At 44.4% G+C, this 24,322-nt stretch overlaps 1 protein-coding gene across 1 annotated transcript in view; it reads right to left on the bottom strand.

The window, feature by feature from the left end:
* Positions 1-24,322, bottom strand: part of ADAM12 (ADAM metallopeptidase domain 12) — a gene marked incomplete at its 3' end in the record, with an annotated part of 325,053 nt that overhangs the window by 261,728 nt on the left and 39,003 nt on the right. Inside the window, 1 exon segment of the mRNA XM_080822952.1 lies at positions 20,733-20,869. Within this exon segment, the coding sequence (XP_080679078.1) occupies positions 20,733-20,869 (137 nt within the window).

Here is a 24,322-nt window from a genome sequence, read left to right as displayed (position 1 = left end):
TAAATATTTTCCAAAAAAATAAAAATAAAAATATATGTCCATACAACAATGTATACAGGGATAATCATAATGGCATACTTTTTTTTTTTGAAGATTTTATTTATTTATTCATTTGTCAGAGAGAGAGAGAGACAGCGCGAGCGAGAGTGAGAGCGCACAAGCAGGCAGAGTGGCAGGCAGAGACGGAAAGAGAAGCAGGCTCCCTGCCAAGCAAGGAGCCAGATGCAAGACTCAATCCCAGGACCCTGGGATCATGACCTGAGCCAAAGGCAGCGGCTTAACTGACTGAGCCACCCAGGCGTCCCAATAACAGCCTATTTCTTAATAGCTCAAAACTTGAGTCAATCCAAATGTCCATCAACAACTGTGGCATATCCAACAATGAGTGCCTATTCAGCAATAAAAAGGAATGGACTGATGACACCAATGACAACACAAACAAGTCTCAAAAACATTATGTTAATCAAAAGAAGACCTAAAGGGGTATACATCGTTTCGTTCTACAGATATGAATTTCTAGAAAAGAAATATATAACCTTTAGGGATCAAAGAATAGATTGGAGCCAGGGTTAATGGAGAAACTGACTACAAAGTAAATTTGGGGGATGATGGGTGCACACATTTCTCAAAATTCATTAAACTGTATACTTAAAATACGCACATTCTATTATTTATTTTATTTCAAAGTTTATTTAAAAAAAAATCTCCACTTTGATATGGTTTTGTCTATCTCCCCTTTAAGTTCTACTAATTTTTGTGTTATATATTTTGAATAAATTCTAAAAATATTTATTTTATTTTTCCAGTGTTCCAAGATTCATTGTTTATGCACCACACCCAGTGCTTCATGCAATACATGCTCTCCTCTAATAAAAAATTTCAGATCGAAGAGAAATGATTCCAAATAAAATTATGGCAGGTTAATTGACACTTTTTTCATTATGAATATCTCTATTTTTTTTAAGATTTTATTTATCTGAGAGAGAAAGAGAGCACGAGCCATGAGAAGAGAGGCAGAGGGAGAGGGAGAAGCAGACTCCCAGCTGAGCGGGGGGAGCCTGATGTGGGTCTTGATCCCAGGACCCTGACCTGAGCCAAAGGCAGACACTTAACTGACTAAACCACCCAGGTGCCCCTTGAATATCTCTCTTTATTTCTAATGCTTCTTGTCTTAAATCTAGTGTATTTGATATTATTACAACTGGTGAGCTTTATTTCGAGTACTGTTTGCGTAGTATATATATTTTTTCCTTTATTTCTATAGAAATTTTTTCCTTTATTTCTATAGAAATTTCTGTATTTCCATATGTATTGATACTTATGGAGTGATCTTGTGAATCACATATAGAGAGTTTGGTTTCTTAACTCCATCTGGCAATCTTTTTAAATTTGCCCATTTAATTTTAATATAATTGCTGACACAGCCAAGTTTAAGGTTACCATCCTTCTATTTTTTCCCATTAATATTTTGGTCCTCTATTTCTCCTTTCCTTTAAAAAAAAATCATGTATTTTTCCTATTCTGTTTTTCTCCTCTAATAGTTTCTTATATTTTTTATATTTATTGTAGTGATTAGAGATTAAAATCTGCAATCCAGATTTACTACACTATATCTTAAATTAGAATCTGTACTGCTTTCAGAACAATGCAAAAATATTACGACAATTTAATTTCATTTGTTCTTCCCTTTGTACTATTGGGGTCATATATTCTACTTCTACATATGTTGTAAATCCTTAAATATCTTGTTACTGTTGTTTAACAATCAATATTTTTTAGATTTACCAACATATTTACTTTTTCATGTTCTTTGCTCTATTTTGCAGTTCTGTGCTTCCATATGGATTCATTTCCTTTCAACCTGAAGCACATCCCTTCATAGTTCTTAGAGTCTGAGTCTGAATTTGTTGCAGATGAGTTTCATTACCCCTGTTTGGTCTTTAAACATTTTTATTTCTCATTCATTTCTGAAGAATATTTTCACTGTGCTGGATTGTAGGTTGGCAGTTTTTCTTACTTTCTGCCCTTTCAAGTTATCGTCTCATTTTCTTCCTGCTAGTGTATTTCCATTGCTAAGTCAGCTGTAAGTCTTAATTTTGCTCCTTTGAATGTCTTTTTTCCTCTGGATCTTTGAAAGATTTTCTTGCACTTTAATTTTCAATAGTGTGATGGGATTTTCTCTCTATTTATCTTAATTGGGATTCATTGAGCTTCTTGAAAGTATGAGCTGACTGACTCTCATCAGTTCTGAAAAATTCTCAGCCATTATTTCTCTAGAGGATCCTTCTGTTCCAATCTCTCCTTTTTCCTTATGGGATTCCAAGTATGTGTAAGTTAGACTTCTGACTCTTCCATATGCTTAAGTATGTTATTTCAATTTGTTTTTATCTGTGTTTTATTTTCTTCTATTGCTGTCTTCAAGTTCACTATTCCCAAATTATTCTGTTTACATTCTGCTGTTAAACTTTCCAGTGAATACTTACCATTAGATATTGTTTTATTCAGTTAAAGGATGTTCACTTAATTTATGTTGCAGATTCCAAGCTACTGTTGAGAGTCTACATATATTTCTCCATTTTCAGCTTTTTAAAAAACCATACCAATCCAAATTATTTTTTTAGTAACCTTTGACAGTTTATTTGTCCTAAATTTCTTTTTTTTTAATATTTAATTTTTTTAATTTTTTTATAAACATATAATGTATTTTTATCCCCAGGGGTACAGGTCTGTGAATCGCCAGGTTTACACACTTCACAGCACTCACCATAGCACATACCCTCCCCAATGTCCATAACCCCACTCCCCTCTCCTGACCCCCCCTCCCCCCTGCAACCCTCACTTTGTTCTGTGAGATTAAGAGTCACCCAAATTATTTTTAAATCCTTCTCAACTAATTCCAATATCTGGATCATTTGTTACACTGCTTCTATTACTATTTCTTTTTTGTTCTCTGGTTGTTAGTCACAATTTCTGGCTTATTTCTGCACATCTAGTCAATTTTTATTTCATGACAGTCATTGTATATGAAAGTACCATAGAGGTTCCTGATGATATTTGCACCAGGGAGAGGGCAGCCTTTCCTCTATGGCAAGATTCGATCAATGCAATCAGTTCCTCACCTGCCAGGAATTGAGCTGGGTCAAGGTTAGGCTGCATTCCCAATAAGACTCAGCCTACCTCCAGTTGAGAGTGACCCTCCTAGGCTTCTGATGCAGAGTCTGGAGGATCCCTGTCCTCTCAACCCCAAAAGACTGCAGAAAAAGTTTGGTTCTACCTTTTGGAGGTCTGAAGCTTACTCTTTAGTTTCCTTACCCATGAAATTTAAAATCTGGCATGAGAGGGAAAACAGTCATGTGACTGTTGCAAGCCTCATTCTTCTTACTGCATCTTGTCTTCCAAGCAACATGAGTATGTGGAAGATTTCACTCTGCCTTTCCAACCCATCACCCAAGCCTCCTGAACTATACCAGAACTTATATTTAAATGTATACTACTGAAGTCAAAGAAAATTTCAACAACACAAACCTTTTCTGTACTACTTTAAACATCCCCAGAGAAATCTTACTTTCACTACTGATTTACTTAGCACTTTAATTTTTTAAAATTAATTTTTTATGTTCAGTTAGCCAGCATATAGTACGTCATTAGTTTTTGATGTAATAATCAATGATTCATTAGTTGTGTATAACACCCAGTGCTCATCACAACACATGCCCTTCTTAGTATCCATAACCCCCTTACCCCATCCCCCACCCTCTTCCTTCCTGTAACCCTCCATTTGTTTCCTGGAGTCCAGCATCTCTTGTGGTCTGTCTCCCTGTCTGATTTCTTCCCGTTCAGTTTTCCCTTCCTTCCCCTGCGGTCCTCTGTGCTATTCTTTATGTTCCATATATGAGTGAAACCATATAATAATTGTCTTTCTCTGCTTGACTTATTTCACTTAGCGTAATACCCTCCAGTTCTATCCATGTCGATGCAAATGGTGGGTATTCATCCTTTCTGATGGCTGAGTAATATTCCATTGTATATATGGACTACAACTTGTTTATCCATTCGTCTGCTGAAGGGCATCTCGGCTCCTTCCACAGTTTGGCTATCGATATTGCTGCTATGAACACTGGAGTGCATGTGCCTCTGCTTTTCACTACATCTATATCTTTGGGATACCTAGTAGTGCAATTGCTGGGTCATAGGGTTTTATTTTTAATTTTTTTTTTGAGGGAGAGAGAAAGCATGCAGGTGAGGAGGGAGAGGCGGAGGGAGAGAGAGATTTTAGCAGGCTCCATGCCCAGCATGGAGCCCAACATGGGGCTCAATCTCGTGACCCTGAGATTATGACCTGAGCTGAAATCAAGAGTCAGATGCTTAACTGAGCTGTCCAGGGGCCCTCTATGTAATATTTTTAACAGATAGTACAAAAGTGAACTTCTATAAAATCACTATTTAAAATTAACTCAAGTTTTGAGTAAGTGATATTTTGACTTTTTTCAAATATTGATTTTCTATATGAGGAAATGCCCTCAGACTATATCCTAGAAGTTTAAAAATATTCTCTGCAAATTGACTGACGCCTGGTGTGCTTTGTAGTGAAGGATACTGGAACATCTCTTTTCAGATAAGAAGCATTATCATCTCGTAGTTAGCAACTGCAAATAACAGCTGTGACATGTTGAAGTCTTTTGATATTATATCCAGCTGAAGGTCAGACCTTATCACTTACCAGTCCAGGAATGATGCATGTGTCAGCTGTCATGAAGCCTCATCTGGGATAACTGCAGAGATGCCTTTGTACGGTTGAGTAGACATTTTTCCTGCTTGCCTTCCATTCTCCTTATATACAGTCCCAGGATCCAGAGTTCTTTTGGGGAATCACCACTCTCCCACTTGGTCCTTGTAATTATGGTTGACTCTCTCCTCATCCCATGTCAAAGGTGGGCATATGGCCCAGGCTTTGTCAGACACTTATTCCATGCTTCTAGTTATACTGACCATTTCAAATGTTGACACATAATGCAAAATTAGTTCTTAGAGACACAATTTGAGGATGCTTGTTTATATTGCAGAGGGCTACAATGTCTATAGCTGGGGTTGCAGAGGAGGTACAAGACTAGAGCTATTGCACCCATCTTGCCCCTATGAAGTTAAGGCCTCTCTCAAAACAGAGCTAACAGGGAGGAATTAAGAGATGTAGAGAATAAATGCCAGCCTTGAGGACATTAGTTGAGTCTGTGGATGGACCCTAACATGTCTAAACCAGGAAATGCCCCAGGAATTTTAAGTTTTGTGAACAGAAAACAAAAATCCCTATTTAACATAAGTAGGCTTTAGTTGGTTTTCTGTCACTGATAACCAGGAGTCTCTTTACACTGGGTAATTCGCAATACTGGATCAGCATTCTAGCTAGAGTCCATTGTAAGAAAGGCCACCTGGTGAGCTTGGTGTATGGGGGGAGGAGTTAAAGTGCTCCTACTGTATTATATGAGGTGGGAATCCACGCTCAGGAACTGGCTGTGTCACAAACCAAATATGAACTTGAATAAGCCATTCAGCTTTCAAAGAGAAGCAGCGAAAATCACTTTTAAGGACTAGCAGCTGGAAAGAATGGCATAACGTCCACACCAAAATGATCTAAGACAGTTGTAAATATGGAGCTGAATCTTGCAAAAGATCAGGGCTGGTGGTGAGGATTTTGTCATGTGTATAGAGGTGAGGGTAGCAACCCTTGAGGTGGTGGAGGGGTCTAGAGAGAGAAGGCCATAAGAGGAAGTAGGCGGAAGACAAAACCTTAGGAGTTCCATAGATTTAGAAGGTTGGTGGGCGAGAATAGGAATAGGGGAAAGTGAGTGAGCAGTCACAGAGGTAGGAGGAGAATCAGGGAAAACCTGGACCAAGAAATCAGAGGCAGCAGGTAAATGAGAAAGACATCACCAACTACGAATACCAAGAAGTTGAAAATCCCACTGAGGGAAGAACAAGGAATTCACCAAGGTCATTGCTGACCTTGTCAAAAGCTGTTCCAGGCAAGTGGTAGGGTAGAACACAGGCAGCAATAGTTACCCAGCAAATCCATGGTAAAAAAGTAGACCCTAGGAGCCATCAGCTGCCTCTGAGGTGACTGGTGAATAAAACAGGGGTAGAAAGGCAGAAGCTAAGGGCTTAAGTCCAAAAATATATAAATGCCATGACATTGTCTTCCACTGTAAATCACCACTTGGGATGCATGTTTTCAAAAGGAAGCTATTAAAAACAGACTCTCTAAATAAATGTGTAAGGCTATGATGCAAAGTAGCACATGCCCAGGAAATTTATGAAAAACTGAATTACCTGTTTGGTGAGAAGGGACAAAAATATAAAACTGTGGGCTACAAAAGGAAAACTACTATGATTTAGCTGAGCATCTACTGTGTATGGTGTATAGTGGATCCTAAAAAGATGATGTTCCTGTCTTTAAGGGGTGACAGTCCACACTGAGGGTCAGTGCAAGATAAAACCTCCAGGAAACCTCCTCTGAACTATGCCCTTGAAATATTGAGATCCTAACCTGCACTGGTGTGGGGCCCTTCTTGCTGTCCCCATGCTGGGTGTGGTTCCAGCACGCCTCTGGGAAGTGCTTTCTCTACACAGGTGTTTGTCTCTTGGACTGGGCTGACAACTCCTGGGGGCCAGGGGTTACCTTTATTCATCTTTATGTCACACAGTCTGGAACAGAGTAGACAATTAGGGTTGCCAGATTTAGGAAGAAAGAAAAAAAATAAAATCTAGTTAAACTTGGGTTGCAAATCCAAATACTGCATGGGATATACTTTTTACTCAAAAGCTATTTGTTGCTTATCTGAAATTCAAATTTCAATGGGCACCCTGTGCTTTATGGGGCAACTCTACACATTCCATCCATGTTTCCTGAATGAATGCAAAAGTGTACCTGGAGGAGGAGATGTGGAGAGGACAATTAACCCCTCCTAAACCCATTCTCCAAAAATGCTAATTTAAAAACAGCATGATGCCAGAGGTAAGACACTAGCAGTGCAGTTATGACCATAAGAAGAAGAAACGAGAGAAGATTTGAAAAACCTGCAGCAGGAACACCAACCGGGGGACTCCATGTAGTTGGATAGATCTGTTCCCCCACCTCTCCCACCCCCAGGATCACAACTCCCGATGTTAGAACCTGGCTGTGCCTCTGGATGAATGGGGTTGAATTTAGGTCACTGTCTCTCCTCAACACACAAAAACTAAAGGAGAAGTACTATGTGCAGCTGGGTGGTCTTGACCACATAGCTGAGGGATCCAGAGACTCTGGGGTCAGTGGAGCCTGGGTGGTCAGGGAAGGCTTCAGGGAGGAGGCGTGCCTGTGGTAAGGCCCTCGAGAAGGAAAAAAATACAAACAGGCAGAAACCTCTTCTTAGGTTCTAACACTGAATTCTTTGTAATTAAAACTAAAACATAAGCCAAACATGAGATCAAGATTGTGGCTGTCTTCCTTAAACACTTGGTTTATTTGTTACTTTAGCCTTTTCCCTGCTTCAGTAACAAGTGACTTTCCTCTCTTCTCCCAGCAGACAAGAGTTTCATCAACCCTGAGATCAGTACAGCTTAGTGTCTGACAAACTGTGAACTATGACCTGTCATTGCAGGCCACGTTCACACACATACGTGCACTTGTGTGGAGAGGCACTGTCGGGTAAGGGGCACTTGTAGTCAAGTCTTTGGACTTTGTGTTGCCGTCTTTACTTTTAGCTGACATTTTGTCAGTTACTTGCCTCTGCTTTATGTGGGAGGCAACCACTTTCGTTCAACTGAAGACAGCATTTTAGCTTGCCATTTTGCTTATAGTTTCTGTGGGTAGGAACTTGGAGCAGGTTAGCTGAGAGGTTCTATCTTGGAGTGTCTCATGAGGGTGTGGTCAGACGTCAGCGAAGGTTGCTATCCCCTGAGGGCTGGTCTGAGACCGGAGGACCCACTGCAAGATGGTGAACTCTCAGGCAAGATGGCGCACTCACAGGCAAGACGGCGCACTCACATAACCTGGCAGTTGGTGCAGCCTGTCAACCAGACAACTCAACTCTCCACGGGGCCCTCTCCACAGGATGGCTTAAATACTTTCAGGGCTTGGCAGCTGGCTCCCTCCAAAGTGAGAGAACCATGAGACCAAGGTGAAAGGTGTAAAGTCATATGCTGTCTCTACCGCCTTATTCTGTTGGTGGCACAGACTAACCTTGACTCCGTCTGAGAGGAGGCTTTAGGATAATACAGGAAATTGGCTATCGGAAAACCAGTTTAGGAAACTCAACTTAGAAAATTCAAAATATGCAAACTGGGCAATGTCTCCCATCCCAGAAATAGGAGGACATTAAGGTCTTATAAGAAATGGCCAAATGTCCCCCAAAACTACACAAAAGGGAAGCAGAGAACACAGTGGCCTCATCAGTACCATCTGCTTCAAGGGGTTGGGCCTTGTCCACCCCCATCCATTCACCCTCCAGCTGTCCACCCCACATCCCTCAACTACCCACCCAGATATCACTGATATTTTCCACACAAACTGCTGTGGTAGCCTCTGGGGAATAGGGGTGAGCAAAAGAGATATGTCTCCATCCTCTCGTAATAGACAGTCCAGTTGGAGAGACAAACATACAAGCAGATCAATAAAATGGTGAGGCACAGTGTAAAAGAAACAGAGAAGAATTATAGTAACCAACAGAGTCAGTACCTGCCCAAATGAGATGGCCAGGGAAGGCTTCCCGAAGGAAGCCATCGGATTCAGAAACGCCAGCCGCGGGGCGCCTGGGTGGCTCAGTGGGTTAAAGCCGCTGCCTTCAGCTCAGGTCATGATCCCAGCGTCCTGGGATTGAGCCCCGAATCGGGCTCTCTGCTCAGCGGGGAGCCTGCTTCCTCCCTTCTCTCTCTGCTTACCTCTCTGCCTACTTGTGATCTGTCAAATAAATAAATAAAATCTTTAAAAAAAAAAACGCCAGCCGGGAAACCCAAAGGCGGGCTCTCCAGCCTCAGCTGCTTCCGATAAAACAGCTACATTAATTTGCTGTCACGGCCGTAGGAGTTTCTGGAGAGGAGGTGCCTCTGAGGCTAATGGGTGTCATAGGCCAGTTCTGCGTGCGCTCCGATTCCTGGAGTCTGCAAACACGGGCAGTTGTAACTGGTAACGTTTCACTGAAAAATGTCCATGTGTTGTCTTCGGGGTGTTTACTTAACTAAAGACATACATTTCCACAGCTTCTGGACATTTATTTTATAGGAAAAACTCTTTAAAGCCTCTCCAACTCATTTCCCCACCTGCCAACTGCTCTGGCCGGCTCTCCCCCAGCGAACCTGGCCGGGCCAGGAGAACAGCTCCGTGCGGCTGTCCGTGAGGCGCACACAAACGCGCACTCGACGCTTCTGCCTCTGACATCAGGGCGCTGCTGCTGCCCTTCCCGCCTGACGCTTCTTCTCGGCCTGGCTGGGCGGCCGCAGTCCGTGGGACAGAGATCGGAAGCCTCAGGCGTCGGAGGCTGTCGGGGAAGGGGGGGGAGGACACCCGCTTTGCGTTCTGCCCGTTGCAGGCGTTTCCTGCAGCAGCTGCCTTCCCTGTCTGCTTCCAGACAGGCTGGAGATACTCGGCTCTGGGACTGCACTGACACTGCTCTCTCTGCAGATGGCCCTGCGAAGGGTCCCTTCCCCCCTGACTGAGGCTGGGCGGCCCGGCGGTCCACAGGACCGGAATTCCTCACTCGCCAACTGCCCAGGATCTGACGCCTTCCCACGGATCCCACTGAAGACGCTGAGACCAGCAAGAATCTGGCGAACACATTCCCGTTAGCTGAATAGGCACCACCAGAGGTTACATGCCCAGCGGTCTTGTTGCCAGCTGTAAAAGGAGGGACCGGATTTCCAAGGAGCCCACGTTAGAATTCTCTGCCCCTCGTGGGCTCTCGGCTCTTCCTGCTGTTGGGACGGCACGAGCCACCATTTCCTAGAGCTCTGTCTGAGCAAGCTTCAAAGTCGTTCTGGAAGGAAACTGCCGGGCTTTATGCATTTTTCTAAAAAGGGCAAAGTATGTCTAGCATCCAGCACAGGGCCTGGAACACGAGGGGCTCACGGTAGCTGCTGCCTGCGTAAATGAGCACGCAGAAAGAAGTCGGAAGAGAAGGAGGCTCTTGTTGAGTCAGTGAAACTTTTCCACTCGAAAGTGATACATTGCAAGTCTTGGATGGAGCTCCACCGGACAGCGCTTGGTCCTGGCTAGGGCGCCCCAGCTCCCCCCCACCCGCCGCAGAGGCTGAGCACAGTGTCACGGCTCATCTCTGGGGATCCAACTGACCCTGCCCTCCAAGGGATGCAGGCCTTAATTTGCATAGCTGTCCAGAGCATCCCTGGTAAGCAACTCAATGATCATCTATTGGATGGAAAAAAGAAAGAAACCGTGAAAGGTCTTGGGCTGATTCCAAATGATATAACGTCTTCCCCAATGACAGATGCATTTAGAGAGGGATACAGCACATTTCGTTTCCATCGTTTATATTCCTTTTATGTGTTGGAGCAAAAAATCAGTATGTCAAGCACATATAAACTATTAAGTGTAGCTGCTTCTATAATTAGGCTGAAATCTTCCCTGGGGATCCTGGGTGACTGATGTTTGGGAAACACGGATGTGAACTATGTCACCGGCATATACAAACTGCTAAGCCAGCCGTGATGGGGAAGAGTGCACGCAACATGTTTCCGAATTTGGGCTGTCTTCCCTCCTACGTTCAGGGGTGTCCCCCGTGGGATGCTATGGGGCTCAGACATGCCAAGGAAGGGAACAGAGCCAAGTTAATGGCTCCTGCGGGAACGGGGAATCCTAACAGAGACATAATGTGCGACCCTGGTCTCATTAGCTCTCTGCTCTCACCAACTCTGTTTTGGGTTTATGACCATGTCTTTAAATTACATGCTCGGAAAACGAGTAGGTTCAAGCCAAAGACCCTTAGTACCTTCAGTGAGTAAAAATTGTGTAGGAAAATGGTTATACTAGCTGAATAAAATCTTTTTGTGTGCCACTTCTAGGAAAAAGGTCAGATTAATTTCCAGTAATTAGCAGAAAGGCAGCCGGGAGGCACGGATCAACTCAGAGAATCTGAAAAGCCAGAGTTAGGTCAAACGCTGGAAAGTTGGGTATTAATTTTTTAAAATAACATTTTAGGGAAAGGAACTTAATGATTAGGTTTGATTCTCAAGAACTGATTTAGGTTACGGAAAATTGCCGTTCCTCATTTTTGCCTGAAGAGGTATAGCCATAAAAAAGCCAAATTCCTGGTATATTTTCTCTTACTAGAATTTTTAGGATTAAAAATTCTGTTTGAAAATGTACAGTGTGCCTCAGCCATGACCCAGCATTTGAAGTTTGTTTCTCTCAAATCTGGCAAGAAAACATACATATATTTCCTTACTCTGTCACCTGAGGAGACCCAGAAGTGTCACTGCAGTGCTGGTGCGCCCAGCCAGCACCCAGATCTTGATGTCTAACACCAACCTCCAGGGAACCAGGGCTCCCCAGAGAAATGGCTGATTTTAGGGATGGGTCAGGAAATATATAAAATGGACCTGGTGCTTCTTGTAGTGACAGAAAGTAAGGAAGTGATTACACATACACACGCACACACACACACACATACACACACACACACATACATAATGGGGGTATGTCAAAGGGACACAAAGCCAACTGAAAGAGTTCCCAATGCCCAATTTAAATAACATAAATAAAATAGTGCTGGGGGGCAGGCACCTGCCTGGCTGAGTTAAGCGTCCCCCTTTGGCTCAGGTCATTTTCTCAGGGTCCTGGGATCGAGCCCTGCATCGGGCTCCCTAATCAGTGGGGAGTCTGCTTCTCCCTCTGCCCCTCTCCCTGCTTCTCATGCTCTCTCTCATGTTCTAACCCTCTAAAACATAAATAAAATCTTTCAAAACTAAATAAAACAAAATAGTATTGGATTACAACCCAAAACATAAATATCCATGAGTCCATCCTGATATGGATAATTAATTGAATAAGTAAGTGCAGAGGGAGAGTAGATAAATCTTACTTGCAAAAGAATTATAATTTATGTAGCCACTTCACCCTCTAGGGGGTAGAGCATGACTCTTTTGAGCATGAGAGTACACCGTGACTTCCTTCCCAAGAATCCGGGATGGAAAGGAGGTAAACCTGGCAAACATGACCTCAGCCAGACGATCAAGGTCAACATCAACAGTGATGAGTTCTGTCGATAGTACTTGCTATGGTATAACAAGGATGGTACTTTACCTCTGCGATCTTCTCCATAACATAGATAAGTCCAGCTCAATCATGAGAAAAATATCAGACAAATCTCAAATGAGGAACGTTCCACAAAATCCCTGATGAGTACTTCTCAATGTCATCAATATTGTTAAAAAGGTAGAGTCTAAGAAACTGTCAGAACCAAGTAGCAAGATATGATCACTACACATAATGTGCAATTCTGGGTGGGATCTTTGAAAAAGGATATTAGGTAAAAACTAAGAAAATGGAAATAAGGTACGGACTTCAGTTAGTTATAATGTACCAACATTGGTTCCCTAATTGCGACAAAGGCACCATGATATAAGTCAGCAACAGGGGAGACATTGTGTGAGGTGTAAGGGAACTCCGTACTAGCTTTACAACTTTTCTGTATATATCAAACTGTTCTCACATAAGATACATGCTTTAAAAAATCTAGCAAGAACAGACTTTGAGAGAGGGAGAAATCAACTTTTCTTCATACCTGTCCCAAATCTCCTGCAGGCAGATTTCTGTGTATACATGTAGTCCTGGGAGATAGACATTTCCTTCTGCCTGTTTACATCTGGTGCCCATCATACATCCTCAGGAAGTAGAGAGTGCCCTTAATGGGGCAAAAAGTGGTACTTGGGAGGGGTTGAAAATTCTTAGATATTACAGTGATTTGTATCCCTCTGGAGCTTAACTCTAGCTAACAAATCTTATTTCTTAGTATTTAATTTCTCCCTAAAGAGAAATATAGTTTAAAGTAATTTAAATTTAACTAAAATTAATTAAAATTAAATTTTCTCTTAAGGCAGGCAATAATGAAAACATAGCTATAAAATATTGGTGTACACCGCTCAAAAACACATACCTTATGCTTACAAGGAAGGGTGCAAGGAATGGGGGAGTCTAGAACACGTTAAATCAATACAGGAGGAAAATCTCACTCAAGCTCTCTACACAGGCTTTACCCTACAGTCAAGTAATGGCTGTTTTTAACATGATTTTACATACTTGGCCGCAGGCACTCTTGTCATAGATTTTAAAAGATTTCTTACTTTTTGAGGAAAAACAGAATTTTTAAAAAATCTGAACTTTGAGCTCTGGTTGAATGAAACGTCATCAGCAACATGACTGTTCATTAAACAAGGAAGGAGCCCATCTCACCGGTTATGTTGTTGACTTGTGAGAAATTCCAGCATAGGTGTAGGGTTTCCTCAGCCTTCACAGGATGTGAAATTATTAAATGCAACATTGATACATATTAAGTTTCTCTTGAGAAGGCATGCTCTTTTCCTCTAAACGAAGATTTCTTTCTTTTAGTGAAAAAGTTCAGGTTAAAATATAAAAAAGCATGTATCATTAACTGTTACAAATGTGCCGTTTTATTGTAAGTGCGAGTAACAGGGAAAGCTGAGTGTCAGGTGTATGGGGCTCTGTCTACTATCTTTGCAATGAATCAGTAAATCTAAAACTATTCCAAAGTCACTTATTTTAAAAAGCACAGATCTCTTATGAAGTGCTTCTTTAAATTTATCACAATCATGAGTTCACTAAACTGTGAGCTTCTCCAGGGTAGATGGAGTCTCACCCATTCTGTGCCATAGGAACTTGACCCAGGACCTGAAATGCAGCAAGTGCTCACATGTGCTTAGATGAATGCTTAGAAAACTGAAAACAATTCATCAGATTCCTTTTCTCCTACTATCAAGCAACTGTATGTTCTCCCTCTCAGTCAAACGTGGAGAGACTCACCTAAGAATTATAAAGAAAAAATTATAACTCTGTTTAAACAGTGCAAACCACTTGATCTCCTAGCATTACCTAAATTTGTTATTTTACAATATATTTTTAAAAGTCCCAGTTCCAAGATGATGCTAGAGGTCTGGTGGGGCAGAGGCATGGGGAGGGAGCTGCAGAAACTGTGGGGAGACCTGATTCACTAGCCAATTTAAAAATAAATGACATTAGGGCCTCACTAAGAAGTCACAAGCCATCAAAGAGTTAGCAGTGAGACACGTGCAAATGTGGTCCCAGAGCCCCTGCTTGATGGGGAGGCGTGCCCCCAAAGTGGGGGTCACAGCTGAACCCAGCACAATACCTTGGCTTGCGTTGTCTTTCCCGTCTGTTGGCCAAAGAGTGGAGAGAACAGAAAGGATGTGGAGGGATGGGAGAGGCACTCACATTTTGCTTAAGAAAGAACTGCTTTGGCGGCGAGACGGGGGACAGCATGCCTGCCCTCCAGGCCACACCTCCGCAGTCCGGATTTCTGAGCCTGTCCTGATACACCCACAAGGACAGAAAAGCTAGAGGTTTTCCTGGGAAGCAGCATGGCACTATGGAAAGAGCTGAAGACTTCAGAATGTGAAGGCCCTGGGCTCAGGGGCCAAAGCAGTCACCTCCGGTTCCCACTTGGGCAGCGCCCCACGCTGGCCTGCACCTGCTCCTGGTGGGGGGGGAGCGTCCCCGGTAGGGGGTATCTCTACAGTACTGACATCTAGTTCAGGGGCAGCAAACTACAGCCTGCCCTCGGGCCACGACCGACACCCCACCTGTGAGCTGAGAATGGTTTGACATCTTTAAATGATTAAAAAAAATAATAATAAAAGCTTATTTCATGACACATGAAAATTCTATTAAATTCAAATTTTGACGTCCATAGATACATTTTATTAGAACACGGCCATGCTCCATTGTTTGGGTATTGTCTGCGGCTGCCTTTAGGCCACAAGGGCCAGAGCTGTGCGGCTGAGGCAGGCAGCATTGGGCCCACACAGCTGAGCTCTGGGCAGAGAAAGTTGACCAGCCTCCGGTCTGGCTCCACCCAAAGTCAAGGCAAGGTTCTCAGGGACTGCACTGAGCCTTTCTGGGCTTTCCCCCAGGGCAATGGCTCTTCAGGGGCAATTCCCCCCTCCCCTTCTCTGTGGACATATGGAGTTGACATGACTCTTGGGGAGGGCGCTGCTGGCATCTGGTGGGTGGACGCCAAGCACCCCCCATCACACCGGAGGGCCCCCTGACTGCACACACAGCACAGAGAGCACCAGCCCCGGGCAACGGTGCCGAGCTTGAGAAACCCTGCCAGAAGGTCCAGAGTAAGCCCACAGGGAGGGAAAGAGGCTGACACGTCACGGCGCGTGCTGAGGGTGTGATGTCAGGCAGCGAGGCGACCGCTACGGCCTCCTTCACAGACGAGGAACGAGGCTCCACCACGGCCTGTCCCCGGACCCACAGTACACAGCAAGGCAGAGGTGGTGCAGGAGTCTGAGTCCATTTTGGCGAGTTCCAACACCTTTCTCTTTCCGCTGTACACAGCACTGATTTTTGAAGACAGTTGGGCTCCCAAAGGTACAGGGGGGGCCAGCTCTTCCCTCTCTGGTCCCGCTCTCCCAGAAGGGTGGGCATGGTCTTGGCTGGCTGGGTTGTGTGAGGCCGAAGCAGGAGCAGCCTACGTGCCCACGTAGCCGCAGAGGGACCGTCAAGCAAGGCATGGGGCTGGGGGCCGGTGGGAGCTAAGTGGTTGGGGGCTAGCGAAACAGGACTTCCTAGGAGACCGTACAGTCTAGAAAGGATCCATTTCTTAGGAAAAACCTCACAGTGGATATTTTAATAATTATATTCTTAAGAGGAAGCACTATTGGTCAGCTTGTAAGCTAATGTAAGCCCCGTGTTCCATAAGTCGGAAAGGCCAACCGTTGAGTTACTCAACCAAGAAGCAGACAACATAGGCTGGCCTGCAGCAACCCTTACAATTACCAGAATAATCCCTTAGAGATGGGGAAAGTCATTCTGTAGCGGGCCGGCCATCCCTCCTGGAACGGGGAGGCAATGTGGGGAGTTATTCCAGGTAGGACATTAGTAACCACAAAAGTGAAAAATGTAACATTGTACCAAACTATAAAAGACCTCTACGAGATTTAAAAGCCGCTGTAGTTCCTAAAGGGAGGTCGGCGACGTCTAAAAAGTGACGGTAGTCGGAGAGCATTGCTCTCAGGCCGTCAGCAGCCTGTCCGGCAAGAGGTGGAAGGACCTGAGGGAGTGGCGACGCAGCTGCCCCCGCACGCCCACCCGTGCTGCTCCGTGGGGAGATCGGGGATGTAGGGCCGATGGGGCCCTGTGTCTGCAGCATCTGTCCGGGCCGTGTGACCAGGCTCCAGCTGCATGAGTCAAGTGTGTGCATGGCATGATTGCACATCACGGAGATGCGTGTGACCACGAGGACAAAGACACAGGAAGGACCGAGTTGTCTGGGGGAGCTCAAGACGAGCTTCGCAAGGGATGGCACAGTTTAAGCTGGGGCTTCAGGTGTCAGGCACGCGGCCCACGGGGATAGAGAACACGGCGTCTCTGGGCAGTAAGCGGACCAGGATGAGCTCAGTGGCGGCGAGACAGCAGTGCGGTCTTCCGCATCAGGACGTCCCAGCCTACACAGTATCTTGAGTATCACGCAAGGAACCCAGCTTTGAAGTCAGACACGACGGCTGGGAAGCAGGAAAGCAACGGGCTAGATCTGTGTCTTAGACAAACAGCCCTGCTTGCACTGTAGAATGTCTGGGGGCTAGAAGGCCTAACGAGGCATGGTGGGCGGGGCCATGGGTTAGACATACCGAGCTGGTGGACTCGGCCTCGCGACATCTCCAACCGCATGATCTGAGGGGGACAGGGAGATGACCATCTTATCTTCTAGGAGCTATTAAGTAGAGGAGATGGACGGAGGCTGGGTCCACTTTGGAGTGGAGCGCATTTAAAATAATTGGGACCTTTCAGCTGGAGGTGCCAGAAATCCCCCAGAAAGCAGGGGTACATCTCAGAAATCAAAGCGCAGTGAGCGGTGTGGATTTTAAGTCCACGGATGTTGGAGGACGGATGGTGAGTTCATCGCATGAAAGGCACCTGACAGGGTACTTTCCACATGGCAGTCGCTCACTAGAGCGACACGATGTCGCTCTAGCCATTCCTGGGAGAAGCCCTCCCCGCCCCCTGCTGCTCTGGAGGACAGTGAGGCCACAGAAGTGAGTGACGTGGCCAGTGGGAGCCCTCCGTCCGAAGAAACTCAGCGGAAACCAACAGTTCAGAGACAAAGCCAAAAAGAGGAATGAAAAGCAAGAATCAAAAACATATGAGGAGAAACAAGAGAGAACAGGGTCTGAGGAGCCAGAGGAAGTGAGAATTTCAAAGGAGAGTGAATCAGTGTGAAGATAAGTGAGATAAAGGGTGAAGGGCACGGGCTGGCCTCGCAAGCTGGGAGGCTGCCTATGACCTTGGCGAGGGCCTTTGTTGTGACGAAGTGCCGGGAGGAGAGGCCGCTGCTGGGGGTGGGAATGCAGAGGGAGGGAGCCCTGGGTGGGGAACCCCATGACAAGTCCCCCTGGAAAAGCTGAAGCTGACGGTCCTTCGGAGGAAACGTGGGGCTTCTTCCGATGCCTGCAGGGCATCTACTTCTGCCATTTTAACTACTTGCCTTCTGATATTTGATATTTGAGACCCACAATACGCTAAGGGAAGCTTCGGTTTCATGTTCTCATCCAGCTGCCTTTTTACTTTCCATTTCGCACACTGTTTCCATACATTCATTCTCATGGGAGGAAGCTGGAAGTTGGAAATTTCCAGGAGCATTCAAAGGCAGGGCTCAACAGAGATCATCTCCTGATCGAGTCGTGTCCTGACATGTCTTCCCTGGGTCTGGGTCCAGGGCTGAGTTTTTTCAAGACATGAAACTGGAGAGGGGTCCCTGAAACACTTTAAACTTGCAGTATCACCTTATATTTGTGTAGTTGGGTTTTAGTTCCTAATGGATTTTTATAGTCATTGTTTCTTCTCATTCTTACAGTGACCCCAAGGGGGAAGAAAAGCAGATAAGCTTATCCTCAGGTTCTAGACCCAAACAACAGCAAACAAGCAAGCAAAACCCTGGAAACTCCAACGTATGTAAGGACATGCTCTCCCACCTCCTGTTCTTTCAAGTAAATCATCGGCAATAATGATGGCTTGAAACTTGATTTGTAAAGGGCCTAATAATATGTCATCCAGATATATTTCAATCACAGAGCGGGAGAGAGAGAGAGACTATGTGACAGTACCTTTTTTTAAAGATTTCATTTATTTATTTGAGAGAGAGAGAGAGAGAGAGAGTGAGAGAGAGCATGAGAAGGGAGAAGGTCAGACGGAGAAGCAGATGTTTCATGGAGCTGGAAGCCCGATGCGGAGCTTGATCCAAGGACTCTGGGATTATGACCTGAGCTGAAGGCAGTTGTTTAACCAACTGAGCCACCCAGTCATCTGAGACCATGAGACAGCACTTTTGCCTGAATCAGCTCGGTCAGGTTGACCAGCACTCCAGCAGTTTCCAGTAGTGCCATTGCTATGGTTCTATTCCTGTGTGCTCATTAGAATCCTTTGGGGGCACTTTCTAAAAAGGAAGATGCCTGGGCCTTCCCCAAAAGTAAATCAATCTCTTCAAAGACTGGTTGACCAGAAACATATCGGAGAGCAAAGAATAAAATAGTAGAGCAGAAAATCAAGAATGTCTATCTAAAACTGTATTCTAAGGTACAGTAGGCATAGTTGTGTGGGAAAAAGTCATTAATGTAATGCATACTTGAGGATATACCCTGTTAAAGTAGTTTAAAATTAAAATGTTGACTCTTCAATTTGACAAGACACACACATACACACCATTAGCCAGAATCCCTATTCTCACGACAGGTGCCCACATCTGCCCCCTGGAGGGTTATGGCACACGTGTACAAGCACATTAACAGACATTTACATGCTGATGTCATGAGCCCCATGGCATTATGACAAAATGCTGTTCCCCAAATCACCTAAGTCCCCATTCCCTTAAGTAATGTCAGTAATCTGGAGTTATTTTGACATACTAGGTATGTGCCTACTACCTGCATGGTTCCAGCTGGGAGGCAGAATCCCAGAGGAGCTAAGATAGTCGTCAAATAATAACGGTTTTCCAAGTTTGCTATAAAGATGGTGCTGGTGGCTCATCGTCATCAGGTTGTAAGCCTGGCGAGAAACATATCTGCCAGATGCTTCTTGTTGTCTACAAGATGGCTGGCAAGCAGGAAGGATGAAGCTGGAGGTCAGAAACCGGAGCCCACCTGAACTGGTCCATGCCGGGGCGTGCCAAGAACCCTCATCCGGTTGTTGCTCTGATACGCTTCCTGGGTAGGGTTGCCAGGTAAAACACGGGACGCCAGGTAAATGTGCACTTTGATAAATAACAATCTCCCAGATACTGCTTCACCTTTATCTGAAGTCTGAGTTTCAAGGGACACACTGTACTTTCATTTACTAAATTTGTCAACCTTCCTATCAGGGAAAGCTCCCATAACAGTTTCTACTGCCCAAGAAACTTCAGATTTTTCCATATTTTTGTATCATTGATTAGCATCTATAAATATATGAAAGATATACTTTCTGAAATAGGATTCTTCTCTTTTCTGCATCTATCATATAATTTCTAACTTTTCAGATTAAGGACATGATGAACTATCCTTTAAGGTCTTAAGTCTTTCTTCCTGGTACCACCACCAGTACCACCATGAGTGACTTATACTTTGCATACTAAATTTGCAACAGTCTCCATGAAACATAAATATTCAAAAAGCGCAGATTTAGCCTTTGGATCCTTTCGTCAAATCTCCAACCTTTCTGAATGCTCACTTTCAACTGAAAGCGTCTCTAGAAAACAATAATGTAAATCATATTATCATTACTCACATAAAGGTGGCCCATTGCCGCCCTTCCAGAAAGCTACAGAGGATTTTTGCAATCTCAACTGCTCTTTTAAAAAAAAAATCTGTTTTCTATTATGAAAAATAATCTAAAAATAGTTCCACATAACACAAGGATAAAACCATCTGTATCATCTCTCCAAAGAGCTCATATTTCTATAGATTTTTATCACTTTCCAACTGTTCCAACAAGTTCTGAAATTTAAGAAAGTCATGTAGATTTGGCAGCTAAAACTCATTAAAGTATTAAATTTAATCACTAATATTGCAATTATGTTATGTTATTCTTTTACATCATAGAAGGTTCAAATCAAATATGTATCAAAGTAAACAAAGCACAAAACTGCATTAAAACTCATGGCAGACTTTCTTAAATGTCGCATTAATGTTTCCACCAATTATCAATCAATAAAACCAAAATATTGATGCAACAGAAAAATACCCAGCACTCCAGTACAACACACAGAGAAAATGTGTATCTGGAAATGTTAGCCCCAGTGTGTGTTTCACGAATAACTTCCAACGGGTGTAAATAATGCCAGGCCCCTCATTAGGACTGTCACTGGTGTGTATTTTCTTAAGAATCAAGATTTCACTTTAGAAGAATAAAGTCAGCATTAAAATAAAAACAAAACTTGAACAGAAAATCATGAATGCAGTTAATATGATTTTTTAAACTTGAGCCATCGAGAAGTCCAGAAAACGAAACAACTGACCTTTGCGTGGACGCTCTCCATCGGGTCCCAGAGATCTCCGTTCAAGAGAGAAACACGGACGACTTCGTAAGCTGCCCCCCGGCCCCTTCTTCCAGCTGGCTGCATGGTGGGGGTTAACTTGCTTCCCAGGTTCACCCCTGCATCGAAAAGAAAACAGCCCGGTTCTTCATTCTTGTCAGGAGGACCCTGGCACCAGACACTTATGACATAAATGACTCAGTGAAAATATCTGGAAGCCCAAGGAAGCCAGGGAAACAGCATTATCTATTAAGTCACGGTCAAGGTTAGAAGTGATGAATACGCTTGTCCATCCAACCAAACAATTCTGTGACTTAAACAACAGCTAACTTTTCCCTTCAAGTCCTATGGCATGTGCTGGGTGATGATCAAAGTCCAAGTATATAATTCTGTCCTTCAACAAGCAACAAAAATCACACAAGTGGTGACTTTTTAAATGATGAATTAATGCTTTGCTTCAAATCAGCTCTCTCTTAAACATCTCAAGGCTTTAGCTGTATTAAGACTAAATCCATTTACTTAAGTCCCAGTGAATCAGCTCAACACAATGCCAATTCTCCTCTCTGTACTTACGGAGGCTAATTTTATATGGCTCACTGAGTGATTCTATAGACAAAATTAATTGGCCAGTTCAGACCGACTAGACTGGTTTATGTAAAAAAATTAAGTCACTCAATAAACTATTATATGATCTTGTTTCTTGGGGTCCTGTCGAACCAGTTAATGTCCCGACACAGGTTCAACTTAGCCCCATTTCCATAAACAATCCTAATGGAAAGTATAACGTTTTTTTTTTTCTCTTCTAGACAGTGTATCGCTTTCCTAACAAATCAGATAATTTCTCTGGGATTGCTCTCCTATGAGGTCACATTCCTGCTGTTTGGTGCGACCACAGCCTGTCCCTCAAGGTAAAGGATGGGAGCAGAGTCCCTCACATGTTATTCCCATTTCTTCAACCAGGACTCATAATTTTCAGACCTGAGTCATAATAGCACAGTTTTAAGTTACTAAGGAGTTCACATTTATTGGGCACAAATGGTATTGAAATTTTAATCCTAGACATTTTACAGTTCCCCAAATACTTTTAAATCCACACCATTTTATCATTCTTGATGTGGAAGTCTGCAGTTATGTTCAGGTTACAAAAGGATTACTCCTTGAGTATTAACTGTCTGACATAGCCGCTCCAGAAAATTCTCAAGCTGGTCACAAAGCATTTAAAACTCCCAGTTGTGGAGGGACCACGGGAAGAGAGATGAGCAGAGAGTTAGGGATATGGCCAATGGCAGAGGAGGTGAGTGGGTCCACTGGCCACGAGGGGCCGGGGCAAAGCGTTGTGGGGGGAGAGGACCATGAGCCACGTGAACAAGCAGAGGAGAGTGTTTGGGGCTCAGGCCTGGGACGAGCTGAGTGTTTGGGGATGAACCTGCATTCAAGTGATGAAGGTTCTAGCCGTGTCACCAGAAGGGATGGGTGTGGGTCGTGACATCTGTGGACACTGGTAGAGGCCCTGATAGAAGTGGAAAGAATAGATATCTGAATGGAAGATGCCAAAGCCCTTCTCCTGGCTGCAGAGGGGGCAGCCACTGGCAGCACGGAGAGATCATGGTTAGATGAGCCCTGACCACCGGCTTGATTTCACAGCCTTCGCTGCACTCCCCGGTAGGGTGACATCACTCCGGAGGGGGCTTCGGGGGAAGACATAGGCACCAGCACCTGCACCAGCTCTTCCACCGATCAGCTGCAGGTCTCTGGTTCAGTTGTTCACCCCCCTGCTTGTTCGTTCACTCATTCACTTACTCATTCAACAACTATGTATTCCCTGCCTACCTTCTGACGGACACTCTGATGTCTTCCATTCAAAAAGCCCATCCTTTCTGCTTGGAGTCAGTGTGCGCTAATGTCACCTGGGTGGAGACAGCCCCTCTGCCAACACAGCCAGGACCCTCATCTTGGGAATGCAGCTTAACCCCAGAAGACTCCGTTCTCTCCATCCTGTGTATCTGAGAGAGGGTCCCAGGTAAAGCTGCCCTCATGACTTGCGTTCTTGAACTGGCAGAACGACCATTTCAGAGGGCGGTCAGGACTATGAAAGAACAGGGCTACGGGGGCTCAGTGTTAGCCTTGTTCTGCTTCTGTAAATCTGCAGTGTCTTCCAAATACAAGAGAATAAGAAAAACGAGGTGACAGTAGAGTCATGGGGACGGCTACTCTTGATGGAAAGGCCAGGAAACACCATTACTTGTTGGGGGAGGGGGTGCACATTAGCCCAGATGCGAAGAGGAGAACCTTCCAGTCCCACACAGAGCCACAGGAAGAATGAGCCAGCAGAGGGGCAGCAAGTGTTTTCCTTTTCCATAACATGAGGCAGAGCGTGGGGATGCCAAGAGAAAATAGGCGTGAAGCACAGAGAGCAACATCCACTGGTTTACCAGCATCATTCTCGCCAAGACCCAAGTCTCTTGCTCAGGACTCTCAGTGGGATTCCCATGGTGGAATTTACCAGAAGTTCATGCTAAGCCAGCCATACAGCTCGTGCAGAGCCAGACTACGGAAAGCAATTAACTGAGTGTATCTTAACAGAGAGCAGGTGTGTTCTTCGAATTGGACCAAGAAGGCTTTGAAATACCAGTAATTATGGAATAAGAACTGGAGATCTTCTGAACATTCCCCTAAACCAATGAAAACCATGCCACAGGCCAAGAGTCACCCTGGCCAGAATTTCACTTTTTCAAAAGTCGGGTGAAACTGTTAAGAAAGTGATTGCAAGCATTTAAAAATGTTCTCTACAAAAACAAACCAATTTGATTCTAAGCTGTTCCTGGCAGTTCTGGACGTTACATTTCCAACACAAGTGGATTATTCACTTGAGCAGTTAGCCACAAATCTAGTTGTCCAGGGGTTTATTAAATCCAAAACAGGAGCTCTGCCTCACCCACCACCCAGCCGCCACGGGGGACACAGGATGCTTTCCAGGGGCGCTGCAGCCATGCTTCTCAAAGACCTAGGAGATCTTCACCCAGCCTCAGACATTGGAAAACAACCTTCGTATGCAGCTAAACTCGCTTGAGAAGCCACATGTCTTAGAAGGAAGGAGATGGCACCAAGAGGTCCAGTTCTCCTGGGTGAATCCCCAGCAGGACTCTGCCAGCGGGGGAGAGGGGTAGCAAGTCCACATCCTTGATTTGGGGGAAGCTGGAGAACCTTTGTGGGGCCTCCTAGATGACAATCCGGCTGAAACTGCACAAGCCAAAGACAAGGAACGTTCTTAGTCCTCTGGACCTTTTTCCTCTAAGACTCTTGGTAGTAGAAAATGAGAGTTATTTACTCTCCTGAAGGCAAAATGTTCCAAGAACTGAACACTTCCCTTTTCACCTACATATTCCATCGTCTTAATCCAAAAGAAGTCCTTTTTGGCTGAATTCTTTTTGTCTAAGAGGCTTTATTTCTAAATATTCCAAGGAGAACTTCAAGGCGGACTGTGCCAGCGCCTGGAGAATGTTGTGCAGCCTTTTTAAGAAACTGAGTAACTGCCCTGTTTGCTGAGTACAGTATTTATTATCTACGTACAT

This window comes from Martes martes, assembly GCF_963455335.1.
Source record: "Martes martes genome assembly, chromosome: 14".
In the NCBI taxonomy this organism is placed as follows: domain Eukaryota; kingdom Metazoa; phylum Chordata; class Mammalia; order Carnivora; family Mustelidae; genus Martes; species Martes martes.
The sequence above is the reverse complement of the archived record's forward strand: the minus strand, read 5'-3'. Positions and strand labels throughout refer to the sequence as shown.